The sequence below is a fragment of the Carlito syrichta genome, unplaced genomic scaffold (genome assembly GCF_000164805.1).
Source record: "Carlito syrichta isolate Samal-C Ts95f unplaced genomic scaffold, Tarsius_syrichta-2.0.1 Scaffold307930, whole genome shotgun sequence".
Taxonomy (NCBI): Eukaryota; Metazoa; Chordata; class Mammalia; order Primates; family Tarsiidae; genus Carlito; species Carlito syrichta.
Window position 1 is genome coordinate 171,099 of NW_007252026.1, and position 27,089 is coordinate 198,187.

The window sequence follows — 27,089 nt, forward strand, 5'->3', positions numbered from 1 at the left end:
GCAGCAACTCAGAAGGCTGAGGCGGAAGGATCGCCGGAGCCCAGCAGGTCAAGGCTGCAGTGGCCGGGAGCGGCCACCGCACTCCAGTCTGGGCAACGGAGTGAGACTCCAACTCAAAAAATAAAAAAATTTTAAAAAAAGGTCATAATACATTCTAAGACACTTTTTATATAGGCCTAAAAATATTTTCAAAGAAGTTTAAATAATATTAGAGAATACTTACAGGTGCCAAAAAGTAAGTTACAAACTATATATATAATATGACAACAACAACAACAACAACAAAAATATATATATATGGATACATGTACGGATTCATAGAATAAATAATAGTTGTTATCTTGAAATGTGAGACTTTTGGGTGATTTTATTTTCCAAATTATAGTTGTATTTTCCAAGTTTTCCACACTGAGTGGCAGCCACATTTACGTATTATTTAATTACTAGAAACAGCAATAAGAAAATCACTGATATTTGGAGAGTAAGTAGGAATATTTGCCACAGGAATGCTATTCTGAAGTATATTTTTATCAAAGAACAAAAATACTCTGTTAAGGTAGGATTTTAAACCATAAAGGGGCAAGGGGCAACTAGAGCTACCTATGAATCCAGAAGGGATTTATACTGATCTGCTGGAAAGGAAAGGAGACTGCTATGAATTACCCTACTAGGAAGCTCAAATAGCTTCATGATTGGTAAAAGCTGCCCTACTGAGTAAGACTAGTGGAAAAATTGGCCTGTTACTTCCTGGCTGTGTAACTCTTGATAAGATACCTAATTTATCTAAGCTTCAGTTTCTAAGTCTATAAAAAAGTGATCAATAACAACTACCACATACAGTTGGTTGTTTTGAGGATTAAATAAGCCAATGTATTTTACAGTACTTAGCAGTATGACTGGGGTATTCAGTAAATGACTGCTATTGTTGTTATTAAATATCATCTAACATGTTATTAAATATCATCTGACTAGTATCTCCCACCAAGATAGAGTAAACTTTAATGTAGCAGAGAGATTTTTTCTTCTGACTTTTGTGTGAAGAGTCAACTTGTTTAAGAAGATGTGTTTGTGTGAGATAGAAGAGCTCAGACTTTGAAGTCTGTCTGTCTGCGTTCTAATGGTAACTACCACTTACCTGCTGTGTGATCTTGGGCAAGCTGCATACCTTCCAAGGCTATGTTTACCTTTCCTTTAAAATGAAGATAATAAGATTTCTTTGCAGACTAAATACATGAAAGATGCTTAAAACAGCATTTGATATAGTCAGTACCTAGTAAATGTTAGCTCAGAATAAACCACTTCAGTTGTGACTATAGGCAAGTTACTTAAACTTCAGGAGCCTTGGTTTCTTCACCAGTAAAATAAGAATAAGCACTTGTACCTCATAGGATTGAGGCAATTTGGTGTACAGTAGATAAGTATATACAGGTTCTAGAGCCAGAATACCTAGATTTAAACCACTTATTAGCTGTATACCATGAGTTAGTTATTTAATCTGTCTCTGAAGATTACTGACAGGTATTGTTGACATTGTGAGGATTAAATGCAGTAATATATATATAAAGCACATAGAACAGTGCCAACACATAGAAAATGTTCAATAAATGTTAGTTTTTATTATTACAAGGTTGTAGGTCAAATTAAAAGAGCAAAGTATGGCCAAGCTTGGTGGCTCAGCCTGTAATCCCAGCACTTTGGGTGACTGAGGCAAATGGATCGCCTAAGCCCGTGGGTTCGAGACCAGCCCGGAGAACTTGGCAAGACCTCATCTCTACAATTAAAACAAAAAAATTGGCCAGGCATGGTAGTACGTGCCTGCCTATAGTTCTGGCTACTTGGACGGACTGCCAGAGCCCAGCAGGTCGACCCTGGGGTGGCCATGAGCATGCCACCGCATTCCAGCTTGGGCGACAGAGTGAGACTCCCACTCAAAAAAAAAAAAAAAAAGAGCAAAGTATTTAAGCACCTGTAGTTTAAATGTGTCCCTCCAGAATTCTGGTATTTCAAAATGACAGTCTTAAAGGTGGGGCCTTTAAGAGGAAATCAGGCAATAGCCCATGAGAGCTTCTCTCTCATGAAGATTAAGGCCCTTAAAAAAGAGGCTTCAGGCAGCTTCTCTGGCCCTCTGGAGGAGACAACCTTCATCAGACAATCTGATGAGGTTTGATCTTAGACTTCCCAGCTTCCAGGACTGTGAGAAATAAAATTTTATTCTTTACATATTACCCAGCATGTGGGATTCTATGAAAGCAGCACAAAACAGACTAAGATGGTGCCTGGCAATAACTGGCAGCTACTATTATAGTGATAATATTAACAATACTAATTACACTATTACTTATTATATTTAATGTTATATTAATTAATAATTGCCTAAATTGTTTTCAACTGCATCAATAGGCTTATTTTCTTTCAAAAAGCCAGAACAGTAAGTCCCCTATATATGAACGAGTTCCATTATGAAAGCTTATTTTCCATTATTTTCCATTACGAGTTCCATTATGAAGGCTTATTTTCTTTCAAAAAGCCAGAACAGTAAGTCCCCTATATATGAACGAGTTCCATTATGAAACGTCCAATTTGTTTGTAAGTCCAAAAAAGTCAGCCTAGGTACCCAAATAACACAATTGGCTATATGGTACCAGCCACATTGCCACTGCTTTTAACACTTGCTTCTGGATATCCTCGGCTTGAAATAAAGATACTGTACTACTATACTCTATACAGTACTGTCTAGTAAAGTACACAAAAGTACAACCACTTGTAGAGAATGCATGCATGTGACAATGTACGCCAGACATATGAACTAACTTATGTGACTGGTCATGTGAACGCATGTTCATATTGTTGAAAGTTTGTAACTTGAAGGATCATATGTAGGGGACACTGTAATTCATGTTTCCCTCTGATCTCCTATGTTTTTGTGCCTGTGGCAACTACTCTGACTGTGGCTCATGCTTTTAATTCCTGTTCACAAAGTCCCCAATGCCTTACTGAGGGTAATGCATCTAATACTTTCTAAGTCATTCCTGGAGGTCTTTAGTGGTATACTGGTTGTCTATGAATTAAATGGGGAATCACAGAGTTCCATCATACACTGTCATGCATGTGAAAGAATCCTGGTTTTGTAAATCAGTAGTGCCAGTCTGGAAAAATTCCAGTTATGGGACCATATAATTGAGAATTTACCATGCAATTTAAGCCCACCTAATCAAATTTCCAGATGTAGCAGTCTCTGTAATAAAGGCTGATAGCCTTAATGTTGGCTGCTTTATAATCTAAATGACTGCATACAAATAATTATTGGATGTGAGGCAGGAGTATCTGGTTAAAAGAAGCAATGAAAAAACTCTTAGAAAGTTAGGTACTCTTGTATATTCTGTGTATTAACAAAATTAGCAATTTTAAAAATAACTAATAATTACTGAATACAGCTAAATATTTACATATCAATTTTCTTGTCAGATGTGTGTGTATATGATAAGAATTCTTAAATCATATTGCTTTACCTTTTTCCAAAAATATATGGCTGTCACTTCCATCACTTTCTAACAACTGTTCTTCCAGTATCATGCTGTCAAGCGAAATGGTATCCAGTGATATTTGGGAGGAACTTCTTTTCATGTTCTTATAGGAAACGCAGAGAGGAGGCAGGTTGGGTGGGCAACGTTCCTTAGGCTTCCCACTGTTAACAAACAAAATGATTAGAAAGCTACTACATACAAAGAAAAGAATTATATCTACAAAAATAGTTCTAACAAAATTAAAATATGTATATAGCATCCACAAGTTTTTAAATTACATTTAAACATATAAGCCCAAAGTGTTCTTGTATTTTGAAACATCTACTTTTTCACATATTAATAATGCCATATTTTGTCATGAAGTTTTCTGTCCCAAAACAAAATACACTCACATGTACACACACTCAGCAAAAAACAAAACAAACAAACAAACAAAACAAAGAAAGATTCCAGTAATATGCTGTTACCTTAAAAATGACTGTGATTTAAGTGTTCTAACTGTGGGTACCTCTTCTTTATTGACTTCCAGGTTCTCAGTGAGTGAAGCAGCTTCTGGAAGCAAATCTTCAGCTTTAAGGATTGACTCTATGGTTTCGTTTCCTTTACTAGCTGAACTATTTAAAAGTATGTTTTGATTATCATCACTATCACACGGCAGCATATCTGAATCTTCTTTGTAGATACTACTTGAATCTGCACAAGATGAATCCCTTTTGCTACTTATTTCAGATCCAATTTCTCCTGAGCCACCTTTGTAAACAAGAACACTACTTTCATCTTCACTTATCTTCCCTAAATGTTTATCTGATAAATAGTCCAGAAAAGAAATGCCTTTCTGCAGATTCGTATCACTAGCTGATTTAAAAAGCAAAGGATCCTTTAAAGGGACATGGCTAAGGTCAACACTCAGAGATCTGCTGTCTGACATATGATTAACAGGCACACTCCTAATTTGATTTATACCACTGCCAATTTTTCTTTTTGAAGACAAAAACTCTCCATTTTCTGTAGGCAAACAATCAGGAACCACTGGGCTCACCCGTTCAGACACAGGAGGCTTAGGAGTATTTGCTTGATCTACCGGATGCAGCAGAAGAGCCAGCTCTGCACTTCTAAGCAAAATGCCAATGCAAATGGACATCTGACTAGCAGGACTGCCAGTCACAGCTTCTACATCTTTCCTTAAGTTGTCTGAAAGCAGAATAAGTGACTCGTGGAGGAAAAGTAGGAGCAGATACTGGTAGTGATTGATCTGCATACTGACATGTTTATGAACATGAACTAGGACATGAATATCTGCCTCCGATGATGAAGAGGAAAACCTTAAAAATGCGTCTGATGGAGGTTTCTGATCACCAGTTGTCAAGGGCTCAGACTCTGTACTATAATACTCCTTCAAGAGCTTTTTCCGCTTCAATCGGCCAGCCAGATCACTAGATTCACTTCGTGACGTATTGAGAGATACCTGCAGTTCTTTTTGTGACTCTGCATATCTTGCTGGTTGACAAATCCAGATGGAAAGAGGGAAAGAGTCTACAAAACTTATTGGTCGTCCTTTTCCACTTTTCATCCCCTCATAATCTATCCAAAATTGAGAAAAATACACAGCCCAAACATCTGTGGCAGCAGAAGTTTTAAGAGTATGCTTATTCAGTTTAGGAGCGATGTTTCCTTTATAAACTTCATGCATTTTGGTGTCTTGTTCATGAGCATGTCTCTGAAAGATTGGATGCAGAAGATTAAAATTGTCACAAGACTTGGGGAAGCTGGTATATGTTTTACTAAAAAAATCACAATCTTTGAAATCTTGAAACAAAGCTTCTAGATCCGAATGCCGACAGTTCGGACAGTGCCTTGTATTTGTGGCAATCATTTCAGAACTCTGAATAGAAACTGCATGAGGCTGATCTTGATGACATTCAGATTTCATTTCAGAAGGAATGACAAACTAGAAGAGAAAAAAAATTGATCTAGTCCAACTAGCAAATCCATATATCTTTAGGATAAAATAATCATGACTTAGTTCAAAAATTATTTTTCATAACATTTCCACACATAATATGACTTTTCTATCCAGACATAAATCACAGACTCATCCCCTCAAATCTTTTCATTTAATTGAGGAAAGGAGACTTAAATGAAACCATCTTTTTAAAAACAAAACATGAAATAGTGATGTACATAATATATACATATGCACATAATAAATCACAAAATAAAAAGAACAAAATTGAATTAAATCATTCTAACTTCTTACTATGACCTGAGGACATAGAGGAGTCTGGAAAAGGGACTGTTTTGTCAGGATATTTTATTTTATTTTTATTTTTAGAGTTGGAGTCTCACTCTGTGGCTCAGACTGGAGTGCAAGGGCCACTCCCGGCCACTGCAGCCTCAACCTTCTGGGCTCTGGCGATCCTTCCGCCTCAGCCTTCCAAGTAGCTGGAACTACAGATGCGTGCTAGCACGCCCGGCTAATTTTTTTTTTTTTTTTAATTGTAGAGATGAGGTCTCACCAAGTTGCCCAGGCAGGTCTTGAACCCGCAGGCTCAGGCAATCCACTCACCTCAGTCTCCCAAAGCGCTGTGATTACAGGCTGAGCCACTGAGCCCATTTTAAATTCAAGTGATTTGGAGGATGACTGGGTGAGTGAACGGAATGACTGAGTAGATGTTATAGGAATCACTTTTCAGGAAGAAAACTATTAAGAAAATAAACAAGAATACAGAGACTTAGGCCGGGCTCGGAGGCTTAGCCTGTAATCCCAGCACTTTGGGAGACCAAGGCGAGTGGACTGCCTGAGCCTGCGGGTTCAAGACCAGCCCAGGCAACTTGGCAATACCTCGTCTCTACAATAAATCAAAAATTAGCCAGCGTGGTAGCGCATGCCTGTAGTTCCGGTTACTCAGAAGGCTGAGGTGGAAGGATCGCTGGAGCCCAGAAGGTCGATGGCGGGGTGGCGGTGAGTGTGCGTGCCACTGCACTCCAGCCTGGACGAAGGAGAGAGACTCCAACTCAAAAAAAAAATAAAGAATATAGAGGCTGGGCACAGTGGCTCATGTCTATAATCCTAGACCTTTGGGAAGCCAAGGTAAGAGGATTGCTTGAGCTCAAGAGTTTGAGCGCAGCCTGAGCAACATGGTGAAACCTTGACTCTACAAAAACTTTAAAAAATTAGCCAATGTGAAAGCATGTGTCTTTAGCCCCATCAAGTACTGAGGAGGCTGAAGTGGGAGGAACGCTTGATCCCAGGGGGTTGGAGCTGCAGTGAGTCAGGATTAAACCACTGCATTCCAGTCTGGGCGACAGAGTGAGACATTGCCTCAAAAAAAAAAAAAAAAAAATTAAAAAAAAAGAGAACATAGGTCAAACTATTTACTATGATAAATTTCAAGGAATAATTAAGCCCAGTCCTCAAAACATTCATATCAAAGTGTCTAAAGTGACTGCTTTTAATACCGCCCACACCCAAGAAATATAAAGGTCACTATGTGATTGTGCCTTAAGCAATAATTATGTCATAAAATATGTTCTTTTAAATTTAATTTTGTAAGATCTTTCAGATCTTTAAAATATTTCTGCAATGCAACTGTTGAACAGTATTAACTTCATTTTATAGAGAAAAATTAATGGTATATAAATTTAGTCTACTAGCAAAAGACCTATAAACTGACATTTTCATTCATGTCTAAGTTTTATTCTATTTACTAAAGTATACCAACTTGGTATAGATGAAAATTTCCTTTTAAAGTTTAAATATCCAGAAAGTTCAGATCATCAACTACTTCAGCTGCTAAAAGGCAGTTTTATATTATCTTTGGATATTAATAACAGAATAAATGTGAACAAACAAAATTCAGATATAATTTAAGTTTCACTGCATAATTTATCCTTCTTAGAAAAAAATTGTATTGGCTCTGGTAAAAAAAATAGAGAAAAATGACTGATTTAAATTTTACTTCTACAGCTCACCTCCAAATGGATAAGCAATGAAAAAAAAGGAAAAGAAAATTAGAAAGAGAAGAAAAGCACCAGAAGACACAAACAGAAAACAAGCAGTTTCTTAAGGCTTCTATAACTGAGAATCAAAATTAAATCAGAAATTTAAAAACTAAAATTAAGATTACAATGAAGTTAATTTATATTTGATCACCCATTCCAAATCCTGGTATAATGCTGTCAACTTTTCTTCCATAAAAATAGTTTTGTTCTCACAACTACTTGTTTGTATGGTACCTTTAGCATTAGGCCATCAACTCGAATATCAACATGCTCATCAGATTTTGAATTGTCATTTAACTTGTACACAGCCATGAACTGATTAAGACTCTGCTTTAAATCCAACAGAAATTGATTTAACCACAGAATGCTCCTCTCATCCACAGTAAACTGTAGTGCATTTAGCTGGCTGTAGAGGTTGGGAGATGGAACTGTGAAGAAAAACATTTTTTAAAATTTTTAAGTGAATAGATAATTCTAATCTTCCCTGACCACAGAAAAGACATTTTTCATGTTTTATTCTTTCTTAAGATAAAATTTTTCTGTGCTTCACTAACTGAAAAATATATAAATATTTTAAGTGAATATAAAATATTAAAATATATAAAATACATGAATATTTTACATATATAAAGTAATCTAAAACTAACTGCATCAATTGGAAGGACCACTTAGATTTCTTTTCCTAAAGTTATATTCACTAAGAAAGAAACAAACTTCTTAATACATTATCTTCCTGCTGAAGCATCACTTCAATGTGGTCCTCAGTCACATATTTCTATAAAAACTTTATGACCCGAACCTTAGTCTGAATCCTATAAAATGAGGGAACGAAGTCTAATGACCAACTTCTCATGAAAGTGGTACGGGAGGCAAAAATTCTTGAGGAGAGGCACCATGCAGGGATTCACTCCCCACTCCAACCAAGGCCCAGAAGAGTGTGTAGTACAAAGTGAAACCTCAAGATCTCTTGAATAATCAAATGAATACATGCTTTGTCATAGCTCTCCCAAAATAAACTAATATTTACGATTAGCGGGTACATCACTTCTAGAAATCCACTTACATTTCTACCATAAGAGCCATTTAGTTTTCAGAGCACCTTGGTGAAGAGCTTATATTCTAAAACTTCAGACACATTTTACTTTTACCAAAGTGAAAAGTATGCATATCTAGCACTTTAAGACTAAATTAATTTTAAAAAGAAAATCTAGGCTATAGAATACCAATAGAGAGAAAACACAGTAAAAATGTGTGACATGTTTTTGCTTATGTTGCTCATTCACACTTTCCTTTAAGAGTCACTAAATGTCAGCTACATTGTCTATATTATGCTAAGCACAAAGAATACAAAAAGAAATAGGGCATGGTCCTTTTCCTTTTAAAAACTCACAGTTTTATTACATGAGACAGATATGAAAACAGAAAAGCTATAATTCAAATCTATCAGAGACATGCAATTGTGATGTGGAGGTACTTGCCTTGGGGACAGAAAGGAAGTGGGGAGCTGAGGAGATGACATCATACTATGGACAGGATGGAAGGAGAGGGAATGTCTCCACGTATAGACAGAGTGATGATGCCAGACACAGAAAAGGCTAGAGAGCAAATGTTCTAGAGCAGGAGACCCGAAAGAAAGAAGAACCCTGAGAGCAGACCGGGTTCTGAGAAGGGAACTCGGGACACGATGTAGCAGAAGGATTCATATGCAGTTTCCAAGAGAAGTCTACTCACAAAGGAGATTACTATGGAGCTATTAATAATACTTAAAATGAACTTGCAGAAACCTTGAGTATGCTCATATCGCTAAGAGAAGGGGGCAGGATGCAATCAAATATGTAAAAGAAACACGTGCATTAAAAATAGACTAACCTCACTCATAAGTGGACCTTGAACAATTATCATACTATAAGAAAGCAATTGGCAGTTGAGGGAAACTGCTAGGGGGAGGGGCATATCCCATCAACAAGGGTACCTGCATAATCAACGTTTGCATACCTAACCCTAAATTGTATCCCACATCTTTACAATAAAAAATAAATAACAAATAAATTAATTAATTAAAAGGAATTGGCAGTAGTGAGAATCTGCCAGGGAAGTGGGGGGTACATCCACAAAGGTTCCTGCATGATGAACATTTGCATACCTAACCCTGAATTGTACCCCACATCTTTAAAATAAAAAAGTAAAACAAAACAAAACAAAAACAGATTAACAACATAATACATATATATTACGGGCTGAATTGGGCTGAATTGTGTTCTCCCGATACTCATATGTTAAAGTCCTAACTCCCAGGAACTCAGAATGCATTTGGAGATCAAGCCTTCAAAGAGACAATTATGGTAAAATGAGTTCACATGGGTGGACCTTAGTCCAATATGGCTGGTCCTTATAAGAAGAGGAAACCAGGACATACATATGCAGAGAAGACCATGTGAAAACACAGGGAGAAGACAGCCATCCATAAGGGGAGAGGCCTAAGAAGAAACACCCTGCTGAAACCTTTAGCCCTGGACTTCTCATCTCCAGAACTGTGAGACAAGAAATTCCTGTCATGCAGTCTGTAGCATTTGATCTAGAAGCTCTAGCAAACAAATACACACGTTTTAGCAGAAGCCGTCTATAAAGTGTGAGCTCTTACAGGCAATTTTTCATTTTTGGCATTTTCTTCTTTAAAAAAATAAAATGCACATGTTATTTTCACAATGGTTAAAACAAGTTAATGTACTTTAACTTGTTGGATCACTTAGCATTGTTCAGGAAAACAGGTCATGGGGATTGGAAACTAATGCCTCTATATGGGGTTCAATACTCTCCTCCCTACTTTTGTTTATTTTTGAAAATTACCCTAATCAAAGTTAAATTAAAAAACAGACAATGAAACAGCAATTCCACTATTAGGTATCCAATGGGGTAAGGTTTATGATGCTGGAAGGAATTTTGTAAGTTTTTCATTAAAAAGTGCATAGATTATAGGATGGGACTGTAATTCCTTGGGTATTTGTCAACAAATTTATATTAATAAACCTATATTAGAAGCCAAAAATTCTGGAAACTGGACTTAATGCTGGAGAAAAAGTACTTGTTCAATGATATATATATTTTTTTTATCTAAGAAAAACAATACTGTAGGGGGTGACTGGAATACTAACATTATGCAAATACAGATAAATGGTTGTGGTGGATATTCTGGAGAGGCAGTGTAAATAGCAGGGGGAAAAAATCAGTGAATTTAGATGTGGAAGATCATACTTGAGTTCTAACTGTGCGATTTTAATATCTATAATGTTGAGCAATGTCTTAATGTAGCTTAGTTTTCTCATCTTTTTAGTCAGGAAGGTAGCTGAGAGAAACAAACGAGACACACATATACAGAAAAAAACCCCACACAAGATTGTTGAAAAGCACACACATATTGAGAATCAGAATTCAGGAGTTTAGCAAAAATTGGGAATAAAGAGATAAAATAGTTGGACATCTTTGTTTCTCCACAGTAATTTCCAGGATGTTGTCTTTTAATTTAGCAACAAAGGCAAAAACTATGATAAGAGCATCAGAATTCCTTTTGAAACTAAAAACATACATTAATAAGTCAATAATTAACAAATGAGCAAAGCAGGTCTAAGTATTTTGGAATTCCACTTTTTTCTTTTTTCTTTTTTTTGAGTTGGAGTCTTACTCCATCACCCAAGCTGAAGTGCAGTGGCATGCTCACGGCCACCGCAGCTTCCACCTGCTGGACTTAGGCGATCCTTCCGCCTCAGCCTTCCACGTAGCTAGGATTACAGGTGTGCACTATCACACCCAGCTGGAATTCCACTTTTATTTATTTATTTTTTTATTATTATTTTTTTTGAGTTGGAGTCTCACTCTGCTGCCTAGACTGGAGTGCAGTGGCCACTCCCGGCCACCGCAGCCTCCACCTGCTGGGCTCCGGCGATCCTTCCGCCTCAGTCTTCCAAGTATCTGGAACTACAGGTGTGCGCTACCACGCCCGGCTGATTTTTGATTTATTGTAGAGATGAGGTCTCGCCAAGTTGCCCAGGCGGGTCTCGAACCCACGGGCTCAGGCAATCCACTCACCTCAGCCTCCCAAAGGCGCGGGATTACAGGCTGAGCCACCAAGCCCGGCTGGAATTCCACTTTTAAAGTAAGGTCATGAAACTTGTTTCCTCTGATGACATAACCTGTTTAATCCAAATACTGAAATACTTTTTCTCAACTAAAATTCCTAACTAATATAATATAACGGAAAAAGTATAACATAAATGACAGAAACATTTACTTTGAAGAATTCCTACAGCACAGAATTTAAATATTCAAAGACCACAAATGTATAATCATTTTTACTTTAGGAACCCAAAGCAGCTTACAAATAAAAATTCATGCAATTTAATGTTTCTTAAAAAAATGTAAGTGCCAAATGGTGCCCTAAGTATACAAAAGCAGCCAAAAAAAAAAAAAAAAGCCAAAAAACTTCTCTACAACTAAAAGGACAAACTGCAATGGCCAATTTTTCAATAAAATAAAGATGGAGTTTTACAAAAAAAAAAATAAAATGAACTTATTTTACAAACACTCGGTCCTTCATTCTTTCATTTCACAAACAGCTACAAAGCACAAAACTGAGCTGCACCTCAGGGATAAAATGAAACACGATACCAGAGAATCCCTGACATCAGTCACACTACAAGCGAAGGAGGGAGAAGGACAGTGAATAAATGACAACCACATAACCTTCTTCTACCACAGTTATGTGCTCCACACCATGGCAACAAGAACAAAGAATAATGGAGTTTTACTTCTTTTTTTCGTATTCATAAAACTTAAAAATATAGCAAGAAAAAAAACACTTCCCCAAAATAGATAAATAGTAACAACAGAAAACTCCCTTACTTGGAAAATCCTTTCCATCTGGATAGTAATACTCTGTGAATTCTATGTAGACTGCTGACATTTCTTGGGGGAGATACAGGGATTTTTTATTGCAGCAAATCATACTTTTGGGAGAAGAACGACATTGTTCCGCTGTAGAGACCTGAAAAAATAATTAAGTTTACCGAAGTCACACGGAATAAAGCCCTTTCCAAAGAATGTATGCAACTTGGACATCACTTCAAGTTCTTCTAAAACTACTATAATTTGCTAATGGCTAATTTCCAGTGTGAACTATACTATATACTTAACTTCATATGGAATTCCCTTTAAACACCCACCAGCTATTCAGGAAACTCTATAACCTTTTTGGATCACTATCGATCACAAAATCAACTTTGTACAACATTCCGTGCAAACTTAGTGTTTTGAATCTTAAAATAACAGACAAAAATAATAATGATATTCTATCAGATAATATAGATTCAAGTTCTCAAGGCCAGAATGCTTCCCCATGTACTCTTTATAATAATTATTTACAAGCCAGGCTTGTAATCCCAGCACTTTGGGAGGCCAAGGTTAGTGTATTGCCTGAGTCTGCGGGTTCGAGACCAGCCCGGACAACTTGGCAAGACCTCGTCTCTACAGTAAAATAAAATTTAAAAATAGCCAGGCATGGTGGCACGCGTCTGTAGTTCTGGTTACTCGGAAGGTTGAGGCGGAAGGATCGCTGGAGCCCAGAAAGTCGATGCTGGGGTGGCCATGAGCATGCGTGCCACTGCACTCCAGCCTACGCGAAGGAGTGAGACTCCAACTCAAAAAAAAAATTATTATTATTATTTACCATAATTTCTCTATTATTATTCAAGAGTACAGCTATATACCGTTTCAGTTTGCAATAATGAAAAGATTCTGAAGATGCATATCGTATTGGTTACACAACAATGTGAATGTACTTAATGGCAATAAATTGTACATTTATAAATGATTACAATGGTAAGCTGCTATAGTTTACCAAAATAAAAAAATAATTTAAAATAATATATAACTACAAACACTTCTAGTTAAATGGTTTGATCTCTTAAATCATTTCTTCAAAAAGACTACTAGTTTTAAGGTTTTGGTTACATTTTTTTCACTTCCCTCACAACCAATTATATCAAAAAAAATATACAAAATTCCCCAAAGTTCAACTAATAATGTTTTATCAGTTTCACTTTATGTTGTTAGTTCAGTAGGTCTAGGGATGTATCTTAAGGTTACTTATTTTCATACATTCGATGAACATACATATTTCTCATATGAAGTAGAACACTTTTTTAATGGTTTATTTACATTTCTTCTTGTATAAACTGCTTAATCAAACCTTTTGATTATTCATACCGTCTTTATAAATGTAAGTCAGTTCCTTATAGTATATAATATAAAAAAATCTTTCTCAGAAAAGGAAGATTTCGTAGCATGCAAACATTTTTATATTGTAAAGTTAAATAAAAAATTAAAATTCTAAACTCTAAAACAAATAAATAAATAGCTTTTCTCTGCATATAGGGAAATAAATCCATTTTAATTCAAAGTATCAACTTATTTTAATAAAAAACAGGCTATGTCTTCTTCCCTTTAATAGTTAAAAATGAATTCAGATTGAGACAAACATACTATTTTCTTTTCTGTTTCCTTCTTTAGTTGGAGTCTCACTCTGTCGCCCAGGCTGGAGTGCAGTGGCACGCTCATAGCCACCCCAGCGTCGACCTGCTGGTCTCCGGCAATTATTCTGCCTCAACCTTCCAAGTAGCTGCAGTCGGCACGTCCTACCGCACCTGGCTAATTTTTTATTTATTGTAGAAACGAGGCCTCGTCAAGTTGCCCAAGCTGGTCTCGAATCTGCGGGCTCAGGCAATCCACTCACCTCAGCCTCCCAAAGTGCTGGGATTACAGGCTGAGCCACCGAGCCAAGCCTTATTTTCTTTTACTTACTTTTGTTTGTGTTTGGCATGTTTGTATATGTGACGTTTCTTTACTATATTTCACTCTCAACCATTTGGGATTATAAGTGAGTCTCCTCCCTCATTTCCATGGGAATTTGTTTAAATCTTAACATTTAAAATCTACTTTAAAAAGCTGCTGAATATATGTAGTCATGTGCTGTATAATGACTTATCTGTCAGTGATGGATCACTTATAAGATGGTGGTGGCCCCATAAGATTACCATAGGTCTTTATACCGTGTTTTTACAGTACTTGTTCTGTTTAAATGTGTTTAGATACAAAAATACCTCCCATCGTGTTACAGTTATCTACACTACTCAGTACAGTAACAAGTCGAACAGGTTTTAACCTGGGAGCAAATGGCTGTACCATATAGCTTAGGTGTGTAGTAGGCCGTACAATATTACAATATAGGTTTGTGAAAGTGATGTTTGCACAATATGAAATAATATTCCTGTCATTAAGCAACACTATGACTGCATATACAAGAGGAGACCCAAAAAAACCCAGAATTTACTTATTAAAAAGTGTACATTTATTCTACATGTTTAAACTTTAGTCACCTTCAAAGTTCTTTCTGTTTGGTGTAATACACCTATTGAGGTGCTTTTTTCACTGCTCAAAACCGTCTTTGAACTCATCAATTTTGATGTCTTTTGGTGCTTTTGCTGTTTTTTGTTTCACCTATTCTACATGGGCAAAATGTTTCCCTTCGAGGACTTATTTCATTCAGGGAATGAAAAAACAAAGTCACCTGAGGTGAGATCAGGTGAACAGGGAGAGTGGGGCCTGGAGATCAGGCTGCTTGGGTCAAAACTGCTGAACACTCAGGGTTTGGAATGGACAGGTGTGCTCGTAAACAGCCATCGTGAAATGTGCAAATGAGATGAAAGAACCTCCAAAAAAAATTCACGGAAGCCAAATGCGGCCTCTCACAACAATGCTAGCTGGTCCACTGAGGCTGATGGGTTTCGAGAACTCTTACCTAGTAGGAGAAGTCTGTACTACAAGGGGCTCGCCTTCCAAAAAATAATTCTGTTTATTTTTTCAGGGTCCCTCTCATAGAACTTAAAGAAGAGCAATTGCACAATGAGAAGACAGCTGTTAAATCTGGGCTTCTCAGCCGGGCTCGGTGGCTCAGCCTGTAATCCCGCGCCTTTGGGAGGCTGAGGTGAGTGGATTGCCTGAGCCTGTGGGTTCGAGACTCGCCTGGGCAGCGAGACCTCATCTCTACAATAAATCAAAAAATCAGCCGGGAGTGGTAGCGCATGCCTGTAATTCTGGCTACTTGGAAGGCTGAGGCGGAAGCATCGCCAGAGCCCAGCAGGTCAAGGCTGCGGTGGCCGGGAGCGGCCACTGCACTCCAGTCTGGGCGACAGAGTGAGACTCCAGCTGAAAAAAAAAAAAATCTGGGCTTCTCAAAATTGGCATTATTGGTATTTGGGGCCAGATACTTCTCTGTTGTGGGGAGCTGAGCAGCACCACCAGCCTCTCCTCACTAGAAGCCTGCAGCATCCCTTTCCAAGTGTGACAGCCAACACTGTCTACAGACATGGCCAAAATCCCCTGGGAGTACAAAATCAGCCCCAGTTGAGAATCACTGAGTTAAACAAAAAGTTTTAACATAAAACTAGCCTCAAAGCCACAGGCTTATCAAAATACACCAGAGCAATTTATAAATGATAATATATATCTAAAATCTTTTATTTTTTTAAATGTCATATATCCTATTGTGTTGTTCTCAAGGATTGATATCAGACCATGTTAGGTGATGACAGGCTGAATAAGATTGCTAGTATAAATGGCACAGAGTTCTTAGCTATAAAATATGCTCACAGTGTAGCCAACACTTGATAGTTCAGTAAAGCAAAATAGGTATTTCATTTGTTCCACAGAGACTATTACGTAATAAGCAGTTTGGCCTCCCTTTGTCCTTGCTCCCAGGAGGTAACCAGGAATTGGAATTACGGTAACGAGATGACTCAGGGTGTGGGTGGACACACTTGACAGTCTCAGTTGTGTTTAAAGGGTAGGGGCTTTTGGGTCATCAGATTATCAGTCCACTTCAAGACTGAGTTCAAGTGCATGGGCAATGTTTCGTGAAACTCTTATACATCCATCCATCCATGCTGCACACATCTGTGCACATGACTAAAAAGGCCTGGAGACAAGTTTCACATTTCAAATGCTCCCAAACTCTTGCTTTATGCATCTCCTCCTATGGCTGGTTCTAATTTGTATTTTCCCTGTCATAAAAGTGACTATAATAGATGTCAGTGAGTTCTAGGAGTCTTTCTAGAACCTGAGGGTAGTTTTAGGAAACCCCAAACTGGCAGTTGGTGTCAGAAGTCTTTAGGCAGGCTTAGCGATCTGAAGGACTGTGTCTTTAATTTCACAGTTTGGCTAATTCTGAGTAAACACATAAACAAAAATTAATAAACTGACGCATTCTATATCCTCTAATGTGACCATTTCATTAAACTGGCAAAGAGTAGTTTATATGAGATACTGTAAGTTTATATGAGAAGATTCAATTTAAAAATAAAACATACCTGGTATATATTGAAATCTGCAAGTCTAACCACAACAGAACTAGACATGAGCTTAGCTTTTGATTGTGGAGAGAATACTGAAGGTGTTCTGGACGTCCCTTTCAGAGTGGAGTCTTTCTCTGTGAGAAACAAAAATGCCTTCCAATTTACTGCAAAATTACTTTTAACAATCACTTTTATTATTAAGACAGTTACTAAAAATATTTTTATGAATATTAATTTCTCAAACAAGATGATATCTGTAGAGATACTTTATAAATTATAAAGTGATCCAAGAGGTAAGTTATTGTGATAATTATTTGTCCTTAAGAAGCCATCATGTTTGTATCATATTTAAGTTGCTTTCCTACAAAAACTTTTAGATAGAATTCTTATTAAAAATGAGAGATCTCAGACAAAGTAACATAGCAAGACCTCATCTCTACGAAAATAAAATAAATAAATTAGCCAGGCATGGTGGCATGTTTCTGTGGTCCCAGTTACTCTGAAGATTGAGGTGGGAGGATTGCTTGAACCCAACAGGTCAAGGCTATAGTGAACCATGATCATGCCACTGCACTCCAGCCTGGGCAACAGAGATCGACCAAGAGAGAGAAAGAGATCTTCACAGAAGGAAAGAGTAGAAAGTGGTCACTAGAGGAAGGGAAGAGTAAAAGGGTGATTAATTAATACAAAAGGACAGCTAGATCATAGGAATAAATTCCAGTGTCCTATAGCACTATAGGGTGACCATAATTATCAACAATTTATTGTATATTTTCAAATAGCTAAAGAGCAGATTTTGAAAGTTTCCAGCACAGACTCTTAAATGGCTATTAGAGCTCTCATTTTTCTTTTATTATTTTTAATTGACATAATATTTGTTCATATTTATGAGGTATAGTGTGATATTTTGGTACATGCATACAATGTATAATGATCAAATGAGAGTTAATTAGAATATTCCTCACTGTAAGCATTTAAGAGTCTAAAAATTATATCTGGGTATTACTGTTATTGGTCATATTGATTTTAAAAGTGCTTTGGTCCATAAGCCGATGGTTGTCTGAATGAAGTGGGCAGGAATTTTAGACATTAATTAAAAATAGTACTTATTTTCAGAAAATATGATCACACATACACATACACTCACACACGAACATACAGTATTATGGGAATGCCACAATGATATTACAAGTAGATTACCTGTTTGTGGGTGCTGGGGAGAGGCATGTGTTGGGGATTTAGGAGGTGAACCTACATCATGGTCCTTCACAGCCTGTTTAAGCATCTCAACGTTGCACTCAAATTCATGCAATAATTCGTTGGCCCATCCATTTTTTGTTTTGGTTGCATCACTAAAATACATCCAGTGATTACAACTATCTCCTGTAAAACGAATAACAGTATTTCACTGAAAAATGCACAGCTTTCATTTATTCTATTATAGCAATGTTTCCAGTGAGATTTAGTAATTTTCTCAAGGGAGTCTTAAATATCCAAAAAAGTTACAGCCTTCATCTATACTTATATAGTACTCATTCTGAAATATGAGTAAAACATTTAGAACAGAGGGAAAAAGTGTCAAAAGCAAATGATCTGGAAGGGTTCCTATCTGGAACCAATTCTTGGTGGAAAATTATTCAGGTTCAATTCAAAGCCATACTACTAACTACCCTTCCCTGGATGCTCAATTACCCAGTGAACCACCACTGAACAAAATCCCAGAAAAAGTTTTTTAAAAACCTTTCATCGAAGATTTGTTGCAAAATGACTAACAAAACCCACAAAAATGATAAAAAGACAATTATTAAAGCATTTAAGGTCCCAATAGACTTCTCAAATGGGCATCAGTCATGAAAGTGAAAATTTCAAAATCAGGATTATTAGGTTTCTCTGTAACAACTAAGAAAAATAGTATGTACATAACGCATTAGCAAAATAAAATCTACTCTATGACTGAAAGCTATAGCTCCCACAAAATGAATAATGTCTAGCAAAAATAAATTACATCTATATAAGTAGCTTATGACTCAAGGGATTAATATATTAGATAAGGTCCTTCAGGGGCTGGGCGCGGTGGCTCATGCCTATAATCCCAGCACATGGGTTTGAGACCAGCCTCGGCAGCTTGGCAAGACCTCGTCTTTACAATAAGCCAAAAAATTAGGTGGGCATGGTGGTGCGTGCCTGTAGTTCCAGCTACTTGGAAGGCTGAGGTGGAAGGATCTCCCGAGCCCAGCAGGTCAAGGCTGCGTTGGCCATGAGTATGCCCCTGCACTCCAGTCTGCGCTACAGAGTGAGACTCCAACTCAGAAAACAAAAAAGATAAGGTCCTTCAACAGAAAATAAAACTAAAATGCAACCTTAAATTCTGTCAGGTATCAACACAGAAATGAAAATCACTGGTAAGTGGAAATATGTGAACAGACAAATTTTACCATTTTTTAAAGGTCCCATGAAACTTATTGTGGTTTGTCTGATTTTTTTGTTTCTGTGAATTACAAAAACAAAAAAGTCGCCGGGTTTGGTGGCTCAGCCTGTAATCCCAACACTTTGGGAGGCCGAGGCGAGTGGATTGCCTGAGCCTACTGGTTCGATACCATCCTGGGCAATTTGGTGAGACCTCGATTCTACAATACATCAAAAATTAGCTGGGCATGGTATCACGTGCCTGTAGTTGGGGCTACTTGGAAGGCTGAGGCGAAAAGATCGCCGGAGCCCAGCAGGTCGACACTGAGGTGGCTGTGAGCGTGCCCCTGCACTCCAGCCTAGGCGACGGAGTGAGCCTTCAACTAAAAAAAAAAAGTCATATGCCACCAAAAGGTAAAAAATGAGTATAGGGTCAAATTACTTAATTTGGTCATAAAAATCTTAACTGTTTTTCATTTGGGAGAAGAGAATCTACCAATACTTGATTATCAGCAGCCTATGAAATCTGGAACCCTACAATTAAGCTAAGCTCATTGTTATCTTTTGCTTTATACTCTTTTCTAATTTCCTTTTTTGAGTCAGAGTCTCACTCTGTCACCCAGGATGGAGTGTAGTGCCACGATTACGGCTCACTGCAGCTTTGAGCTCATGGGCTCAGGCAATCCTCCTACATCAGTCTCCTAAGTAGCTGGGACTACAAGCATGTGCCACCACTCCTGGCTAATTTTTAAATTTTTTGTAGAGGCAAGGTCTCACTGTATTGCCCAGGCTGGTCGTGAACTACTGGGCTCATGCGATCCTCCTGCCTCGGTCTCCTGAAGTGGACTACAAGCGTAAGCCACCATGCTCAGCCTCTTTTCTAATTTTTTTTTCCTTGAGTTGGAGTCTCACTCTGTCGCCAGACTGAAGTGCAGTGGCTGGGAGCGGCCACTGCAGCCTCGACCTGCTGGGCTCCAGCGATCCTTCCGCCTCAGCCTTCCAAGTAGCTGGAACTACAGGCGCGCGCTACCACGCCTGGCTAATTTTTTTATTTATTGTAGAGATGAGGTCTCATCAAGTTGCCCAGGCGGGTCTCGAACCCACAGGCTCAGGCAATCCACTCACCTCGGCCTCCCAAAGCATGGGATTACAGGCTGAGCCACTGAGCCCAGCCTTTTCTAATATTTAAACATATAAATCTATCATTTAAAAACTCAAAAACATATTGGTTAGTAATTTTCTTGGTTACAACTAACAAGATAGTACAAACATAGGTCCTCTGTACTCTGACTTATGTTTTAATCAGTTATTTGAAAAATTGTAAATTTCTAACAATTATAGTTTTTAATAATCTACATAAACCTTACTATACTTGTAAACTGTCTAAATATATTCTATGGTAATTTATTTTCTTGGTAAAGTACTGCCAGAAAAAGAATAAATAAAAATATCTTGATCTCACTTCTCCTCAACAAAATACATGAAAACAAAATAAAACTAAACTAAATAAATTAGCTATATGACTTTAAAAGCAAGATTTGCATCTTTTAAGAAATTGCTATACACACCTGCTTTATGATAAGGATAGTAATCTACAGTTAGCTGCGTAAAAGAGAGTTGCATGGCCCCTCCAGTAACACGTCTGTTTGACTCTGGGAAAAGAAAAAGTATTGAGGGAAAGAAAGAAAAAACATATATATTAGGCAAATTATCGGAAATATCTAACTTACCCAAAAAAAGCTCACCATACTTGGAGTCCAAGCTGCCTCCCTTTTATCTAGGTACATTAGGATTTGAAGAAAGGCCAGCAAACCAGATATGCACGCACTGACCCCTGTCACTTGCAGGCACTGGGCTGAAGCTGAGGGCACAAGAGCAGCAGCACCCCTCCCTCTAGAGCACACATCAGGCATTATTTTAAATACTTTAGGAAAATCACTGAATTTTCATAACAACCCCACAACATAGGAACTATTAGCATTTCCTCATTTTCTAGATAAGGAAATTTTCTAGATAAGATACCTGCAGCACAGAGAGGTTAAGTAAAGAGGTCAAGCCATACAGTTAGTTAAGTACAAAGCTCAGATTTGAACTCAGGAAATCTTAACCACTAAAATGCATCATCCTGTCTCTTTCTGAAGAGGAAACTGCTGGTAGGTAAGTAGTCCAAAGTCACACAGCTATAGTAAGATCAAAAGTAGATCACAAGTTTGTGTTACTCCAACAAAAAAATCAAATTTTAAAGCAGCATGGTAGATCATGCCTGTAATACCAGCACTTTGGGAGGTGAAAGCAGGAGACTCGCTTGAGTCCAGGAGTTTGACACCAGCCTAGGCAACATAGTAAGACTCTGTCTCTACTAAAAACAAACAAACAAACAAACAAAAAACAGCATGGGCAAGGGCAAATCATCTAGAAGAAAAATACAAACTAATATATAGCTATATACACATTCCTTATCTTAATTTACAAATTCCAATTTATCTCAATCAGCAGAATTTCCGTGCAGATCCACAGTTCCTTATCTAAAACCTGGAGCTAAATGGTTCTTTTTTTTTTTTTTTTTTTTTGGCGTCTCACTCTGTCACCCAGACTGGAGTGCAGTGGCACGCTCCTGGCTACCATGGCCTCGACCTACTGGGCTCCAGCAATCCTCCTGCCTCAGTCTTCCAAGTAGCCGGAACTGCAGGTGTGCACTACCACACCTGGCTAATTTTTGATTTATTGTAGAGATGCGGTCTTGCCAAGTTGCCCGGGTGGGTCTCGAACCCACAGGCTCAGGCAATCCACTCGTCTCGGCCTCTCCAAATGCTGGGATTACAGGCTGAGTCACCAAGTCTGGCCTAAATATTTCAGAATTTAGAATTTTTTAGATTTCATAAAATATAGTATTATGCAAGGTATGTCATGCAACACAACTAGCAGGTTCTCAGGCAGCTCTAAGTTTTAAAAAATACAAGTAATTATGCAGCAAAACTTATAAATATTTATAAGTGGGCAAAATAAAGATTTAAAAAAACAACAACGTGAGCTGAGCACAGTGGTTCAAGCCTATAATCCCAGCACTTTAGGAGACCCAGGCAGGAGGATCACCCGAGGTCAGGAGTTCAAGACTGCCTAGACAACATAGCAAGACTTCATCTCTACAAAAAACAAAAAAATAATGAGCCAGGCTAGTGGTAGCACACACCTGTAGACTCAGCTACTTGAGAGGCTGAAGTGGAAGGACAGCCTGAGCCCAGGAAGTCGAGGCTGCAGTGAGCCATGATTGTGCTACTGCACTCCAGCCTCAGTGGCAGAGTGAGACTCCAGCTCAAAAGTAAACAGCAAAACAAACCGAAAAAACAATGTGTTGGATCAAGTCAGATTATGCCACCACAGAGAGACCCAAGAAATTCAAAAAAACTCAAAAAAGAACTATTACTATATGAATTCTGCAACTGCTGCTAGCAGTGTGTGAATGTTAAGCAATAAGCCCCTTCCGGACATTCCTTTGCTTAAATTGTGGTAGCCTCTGTGGCGTCTCTCTCCTGGTAAGCTCGGTGTTGTTTCAAACCTCCTGCCTGCTCACTAAACCTAGCTTATCTGGCATTCCATTCCGCCCGTTTGGCAGTTACTTGTCCATCACAAGTAACTAAGCCTGAGCCCGCACAAATCGAACTTAAATCAACCAATCAAAGTCTTTGTAACTGCGTCATATAGTTTTTATCCAATCCTGTGAGCACAAGTTTGTAAAGCCACCCCATCCCTTCAGAATTATGTATAAAAGGTGCGTGTTGGCCTGTGTCAGGGCTCTCTCGTCCCTGAAGCTGCTGCATCGGCTTCAAACGTGAGCCCAGACTTGAGCCTGAATAAAGACCCTCGTGTGTTTGCATTGGAGCTGGCTCTTTGGTGGTCTCTCGGATTTTGAATTTTGGGTTTAACACCACATGAATTTTTCACAAACTTATGAGGTGATATTTCAGAGCCTTTTGGATTTCAGGGTAGTAGTAAAGAAGCGATTTCTGTATAGTAAAGAAGTATCCAATGAGGGAAATGTTTTAGTGGAAAGGTTTCCCCTTATATAAATTCATTCAGCTGACTCTGAGGGAATAATGAGAAGTGGAAGAACTTAGAACGTATTTTCTCCATTCTCATACTTATTACTTAATCTTGCCCACCACATTTTGATACTTTGGTTTGCTTTAATTTTTTTGGATTTTTCTTTCAAAACACTAAATTATAAGATGCCAACTGAAAGCCAAATGACAATGGTGGTCAAGGAAAAAGATAACAAATCCTTCTTCAATTCCCAAATCTTCCTTGCCTTTGTCCTTCTGCCATTTTTTAGGTATCTGGTACCTGCCTTGGCTGCTTAAGACATAGTAACCTCTACTGCTAAGTACTCAGGGTCTCAATATTCACCTTTAGCTTAAAAACACATAGTGGCCAGACACAGTGCCTCATGCCTGTAATCCAGCACTTGGGGAGGCTCCAGTGGGAGGACTGCTTGAGTCCAAAGTTCAAGACCAGCCTATGCAACATAGTGAGACCTCATTCCTATAAAAAAAAAATTAAAAAAAAAAAACTTGGCCAGGCATGGTGGTATACGCTTCTGTTCCCAGTCTGGGCGACAGAGTGAGATTCCACCTCAAAAATAAATAAATAAGTAAATAAAAGTAAAAATGAAAAACACAATAGCAAAAAATTTTCAAAGATTTAGGTTGAGTCTGGTCTGAGGTGCATATATCTGATAACTATTTTAAAAGATCTTCAGCCTGATTCTAATGCGTACCAAAGGTTGAGAATCATTGTCCTTGAGGTACACCTGCCTGCTTAACTCAACTCCCTACTCCCAACACTTACGGGTGATGGATACTACCCAACAGAGAAGCAGAGGCACCCAGCACCTAGAGTATGGAGCTACAGATTTCTTTTTTTAAGTTGAAGTCTCACTCTGTTGAAGATGCTGGTGCACAAGGGCTACCTCAGCCTCAGCCTGCTGGGCTCAAGTGATCCTCCTCAGCCTCCCCAGAGACTGGGATTATAGGCATGAATCACCGTGCCTGGGAGCTTCTTCATTTTAAAAATTTAGCTAATAGCCGGGCTTGGTGGCTCAGCTGTAATCCCACGCCTTGGGAGGCTGAGGTGAGTGGATTGCCTGAGCCCGCCGGTTCGACACCCGCCTGGGCCACTTGGTGAGACCGCATCTCTACAATAAATCAAAAAATCAGCTGGGCGTGGTAGCACACGCCTGTAGTTCCAGCTACTTGGAAGGCTGAGGCGGAAGGATCGCAGGAGCCCAGCAGGTCGAGGTTGTGGTGGCCGGGAGCAGCCACTGCACTCCAGTCTGGGCGACAGAGTGAGACTCCAACTCAAAAATTAAAAAAATTTATCTATTAATATGATGTATTACATTAGTTGATTTTTAGATAATAAATCAACTTTGTTTTCCTGGAACAAATTTCACTTGTCCATGGTGTATAATTTCTTTTTTTTTGAGTTGGAGTCTTGGAGTCTCACTCTGTCAACCTGGCTGGAGTGCAGTGGCGTGCTCACAGGCTGCCTCAACCTGCTGGGCTCAGGTAATCCTTCTGCCTCAGCCTTCCAAGTAGCGGGAACCACAGGCACACACCACCACACCTGGCTAATTTAGATATTTATTGTAGATGTAAGGTCTCGCCAAGTTGCTCAGGCTGGTCTCGAACCCCTAGGCTCAGGTGATCCTCATATCTCTGCCTCCTAAAGTACTAGGATTATGGGCGTGAGCCACCGTACCCAGCTAGGAACTACAGATTTTCAAAGTGACCACAAGCAGCTTCCTGCTTACCCTGTTATATCTACTAAATAAGAAAAAATAAGAGGTAGAAAAGCTGAAATAAAATTCTTCATTGAAATTTAGCTTCCTAACCAAATTTTGGGAGGACAGAAGAGGGGGACATAAAATATACATGGTCCAGAAATATCTAAACTACAATACAGAAAACAACATGCAAATAATTATAAATTAAGTATGAACTACAATTTAACTTATGGGCAATTACAAAATTAGAAAAAAGTTCATTAAAAGGCAAGTCTTATATTTCATCATCCTCTAAGAGTGTCATCTATTCAGTCTTTAATTTTTTAAACCTAATTTTGCTGTTAATATTGATACCTAACAATTAAGCTTAAGTACTAACTACTGAAGCAAAAAAAAATCATACAAATATGTAATGCTTTGAATTGCACCTTTCATCTATATATATCCATACAAATGACAAAGTTATTTTATATAAAGTTACTTTATATCTATTTTACATAATAGATACGATGAAAAATCCAGTTTTGTAGTCAGTTCTAGAAAAACCGAAATAGTTTGAAATAGGCAGATTACTTTACCTTTATCTTTAGCATGAATGTCATCACATATATGTAGATCTAGATGAGAAATCACTAAATGGTGGGAGGTTTCTTTAACATCAAAGTCGTTGAACAGTTTCACAATTGCATCACTGAGGTCAGGAGCATTTGATGTCTGTGGTGTCTTCACGTGCTGGGCAGACGGGACGGCTGCAGAGCTCTAAGAGGAGCCAAGACCACCTGATCACTGCTAAGTTAAATGCTTGAAATCTCACATACAAGAAAACCCAAATATTTTCAGTAAGAGAGTCATGAGAAATAAGCATAACATATTTTTCATCAATAACCCAGTCTCCCTAGAATATTTTTTGAATTATACGGACATAAAACTAAAATTTAGCTGGGCTCGGTGGCTCAGCCTGTAATCCCGCGCCTTTGGGAGGCTGAGGTGAGTGGACTGCCTGAGCCCGCGGGTTCGAGACCCGCTTAGGCAGCGAGACCTCATCTCTACAATAAATCAAAATATCAGCTGGGCGTGGTAGCGCATGCCTGTAATTCCGGCTACTTGGATGGCTGAGGTGGAAGGATCACCGAGCCCAGCAGGTCAAGGCTGCAGTGGCCGGGAGCGGCCACTGTGCTCCAGTCTGGGCGACAGAGTGAGACTCCAACTCAAAAAAAAAAACAAAACAACAACAATATATTAAATAGAAAGCAATTATAAGCCTGTATACACTGTTACATATCCTATGGAAATAAAACACTTCTTTGTAGAAGTTTTAGTATTATTTATTTATTTTGATATTATTTAGTAACATAAGTGCTCTGATGTCTCTCCTAAGAGATGTGGTATGTGCTCTGAATTTGAATACCTGAAGAAGTCAGAAAACAGAAGGGATTTATAAACAGGTTGTGAGTTCAAATATTTTTCTCCTTTAAGGGAAAAAGCATAGATACTGTTGGAGTATAAAGACATATAAAAAACATATAAAGCATGAACCTATAATAACCTAAAGTGTTTCTGTATATACAAGAATATATGAGATTATCTGACATATGAGCCACAAAACTGAAGCTAAGTTTTGGTAATAATTATGAAAAAGAAGATCAAATTTTCCATTCTAAAAAGTAACAACTTTGGCGGGTACAGAAGCTAACACCTGTAATCCCAGAACTTTGGGAGGCTGAGGATCAATTGAGTCCAGGAGTTCAAGACCAGCCTGGGCAACATAGAAAGACCTCGTCTCTACAAAAAAATAAAAAAAGATTAGCTAGGTGTGGCGATGCATGACTGTAGTACCAGCTACTCGAGAGGCTGAGGTGGAAGGATCATCTGAGTCCAGGAGGCAGAGGCAGAGGCTGTGGTGAGTCATGATCCTGCCACTGCATTCTAGCCTGGGCAACAGGGTGAGACCCCAGCTAAAAAAAAAAAAGTTAA

At 38.3% G+C, this 27,089-nt stretch overlaps 1 protein-coding gene across 1 annotated transcript in view; it reads right to left on the reverse strand.

The window, feature by feature from the left end:
• Nucleotides 1–27,089, reverse strand: part of UHRF1BP1L (UHRF1 binding protein 1 like) — an 83,344-nt gene that overhangs the window by 16,527 nt on the left and 39,728 nt on the right. The window contains exons 8-15 of the mRNA XM_008064680.1: nucleotides 25,694–25,874; nucleotides 20,902–20,985; nucleotides 18,128–18,310; nucleotides 16,943–17,061; nucleotides 12,423–12,564; nucleotides 7,761–7,954; nucleotides 3,992–5,472; nucleotides 3,510–3,685 (exon numbers count right to left, since the gene is read on the reverse strand). Of these exons, the coding sequence (XP_008062871.1) occupies nucleotides 3,510–3,685; nucleotides 3,992–5,472; nucleotides 7,761–7,954; nucleotides 12,423–12,564; nucleotides 16,943–17,061; nucleotides 18,128–18,310; nucleotides 20,902–20,985; nucleotides 25,694–25,874 (2,560 nt within the window). The remainder of the gene's footprint in view (nucleotides 1–3,509; nucleotides 3,686–3,991; nucleotides 5,473–7,760; nucleotides 7,955–12,422; nucleotides 12,565–16,942; nucleotides 17,062–18,127; nucleotides 18,311–20,901; nucleotides 20,986–25,693; nucleotides 25,875–27,089) is intronic.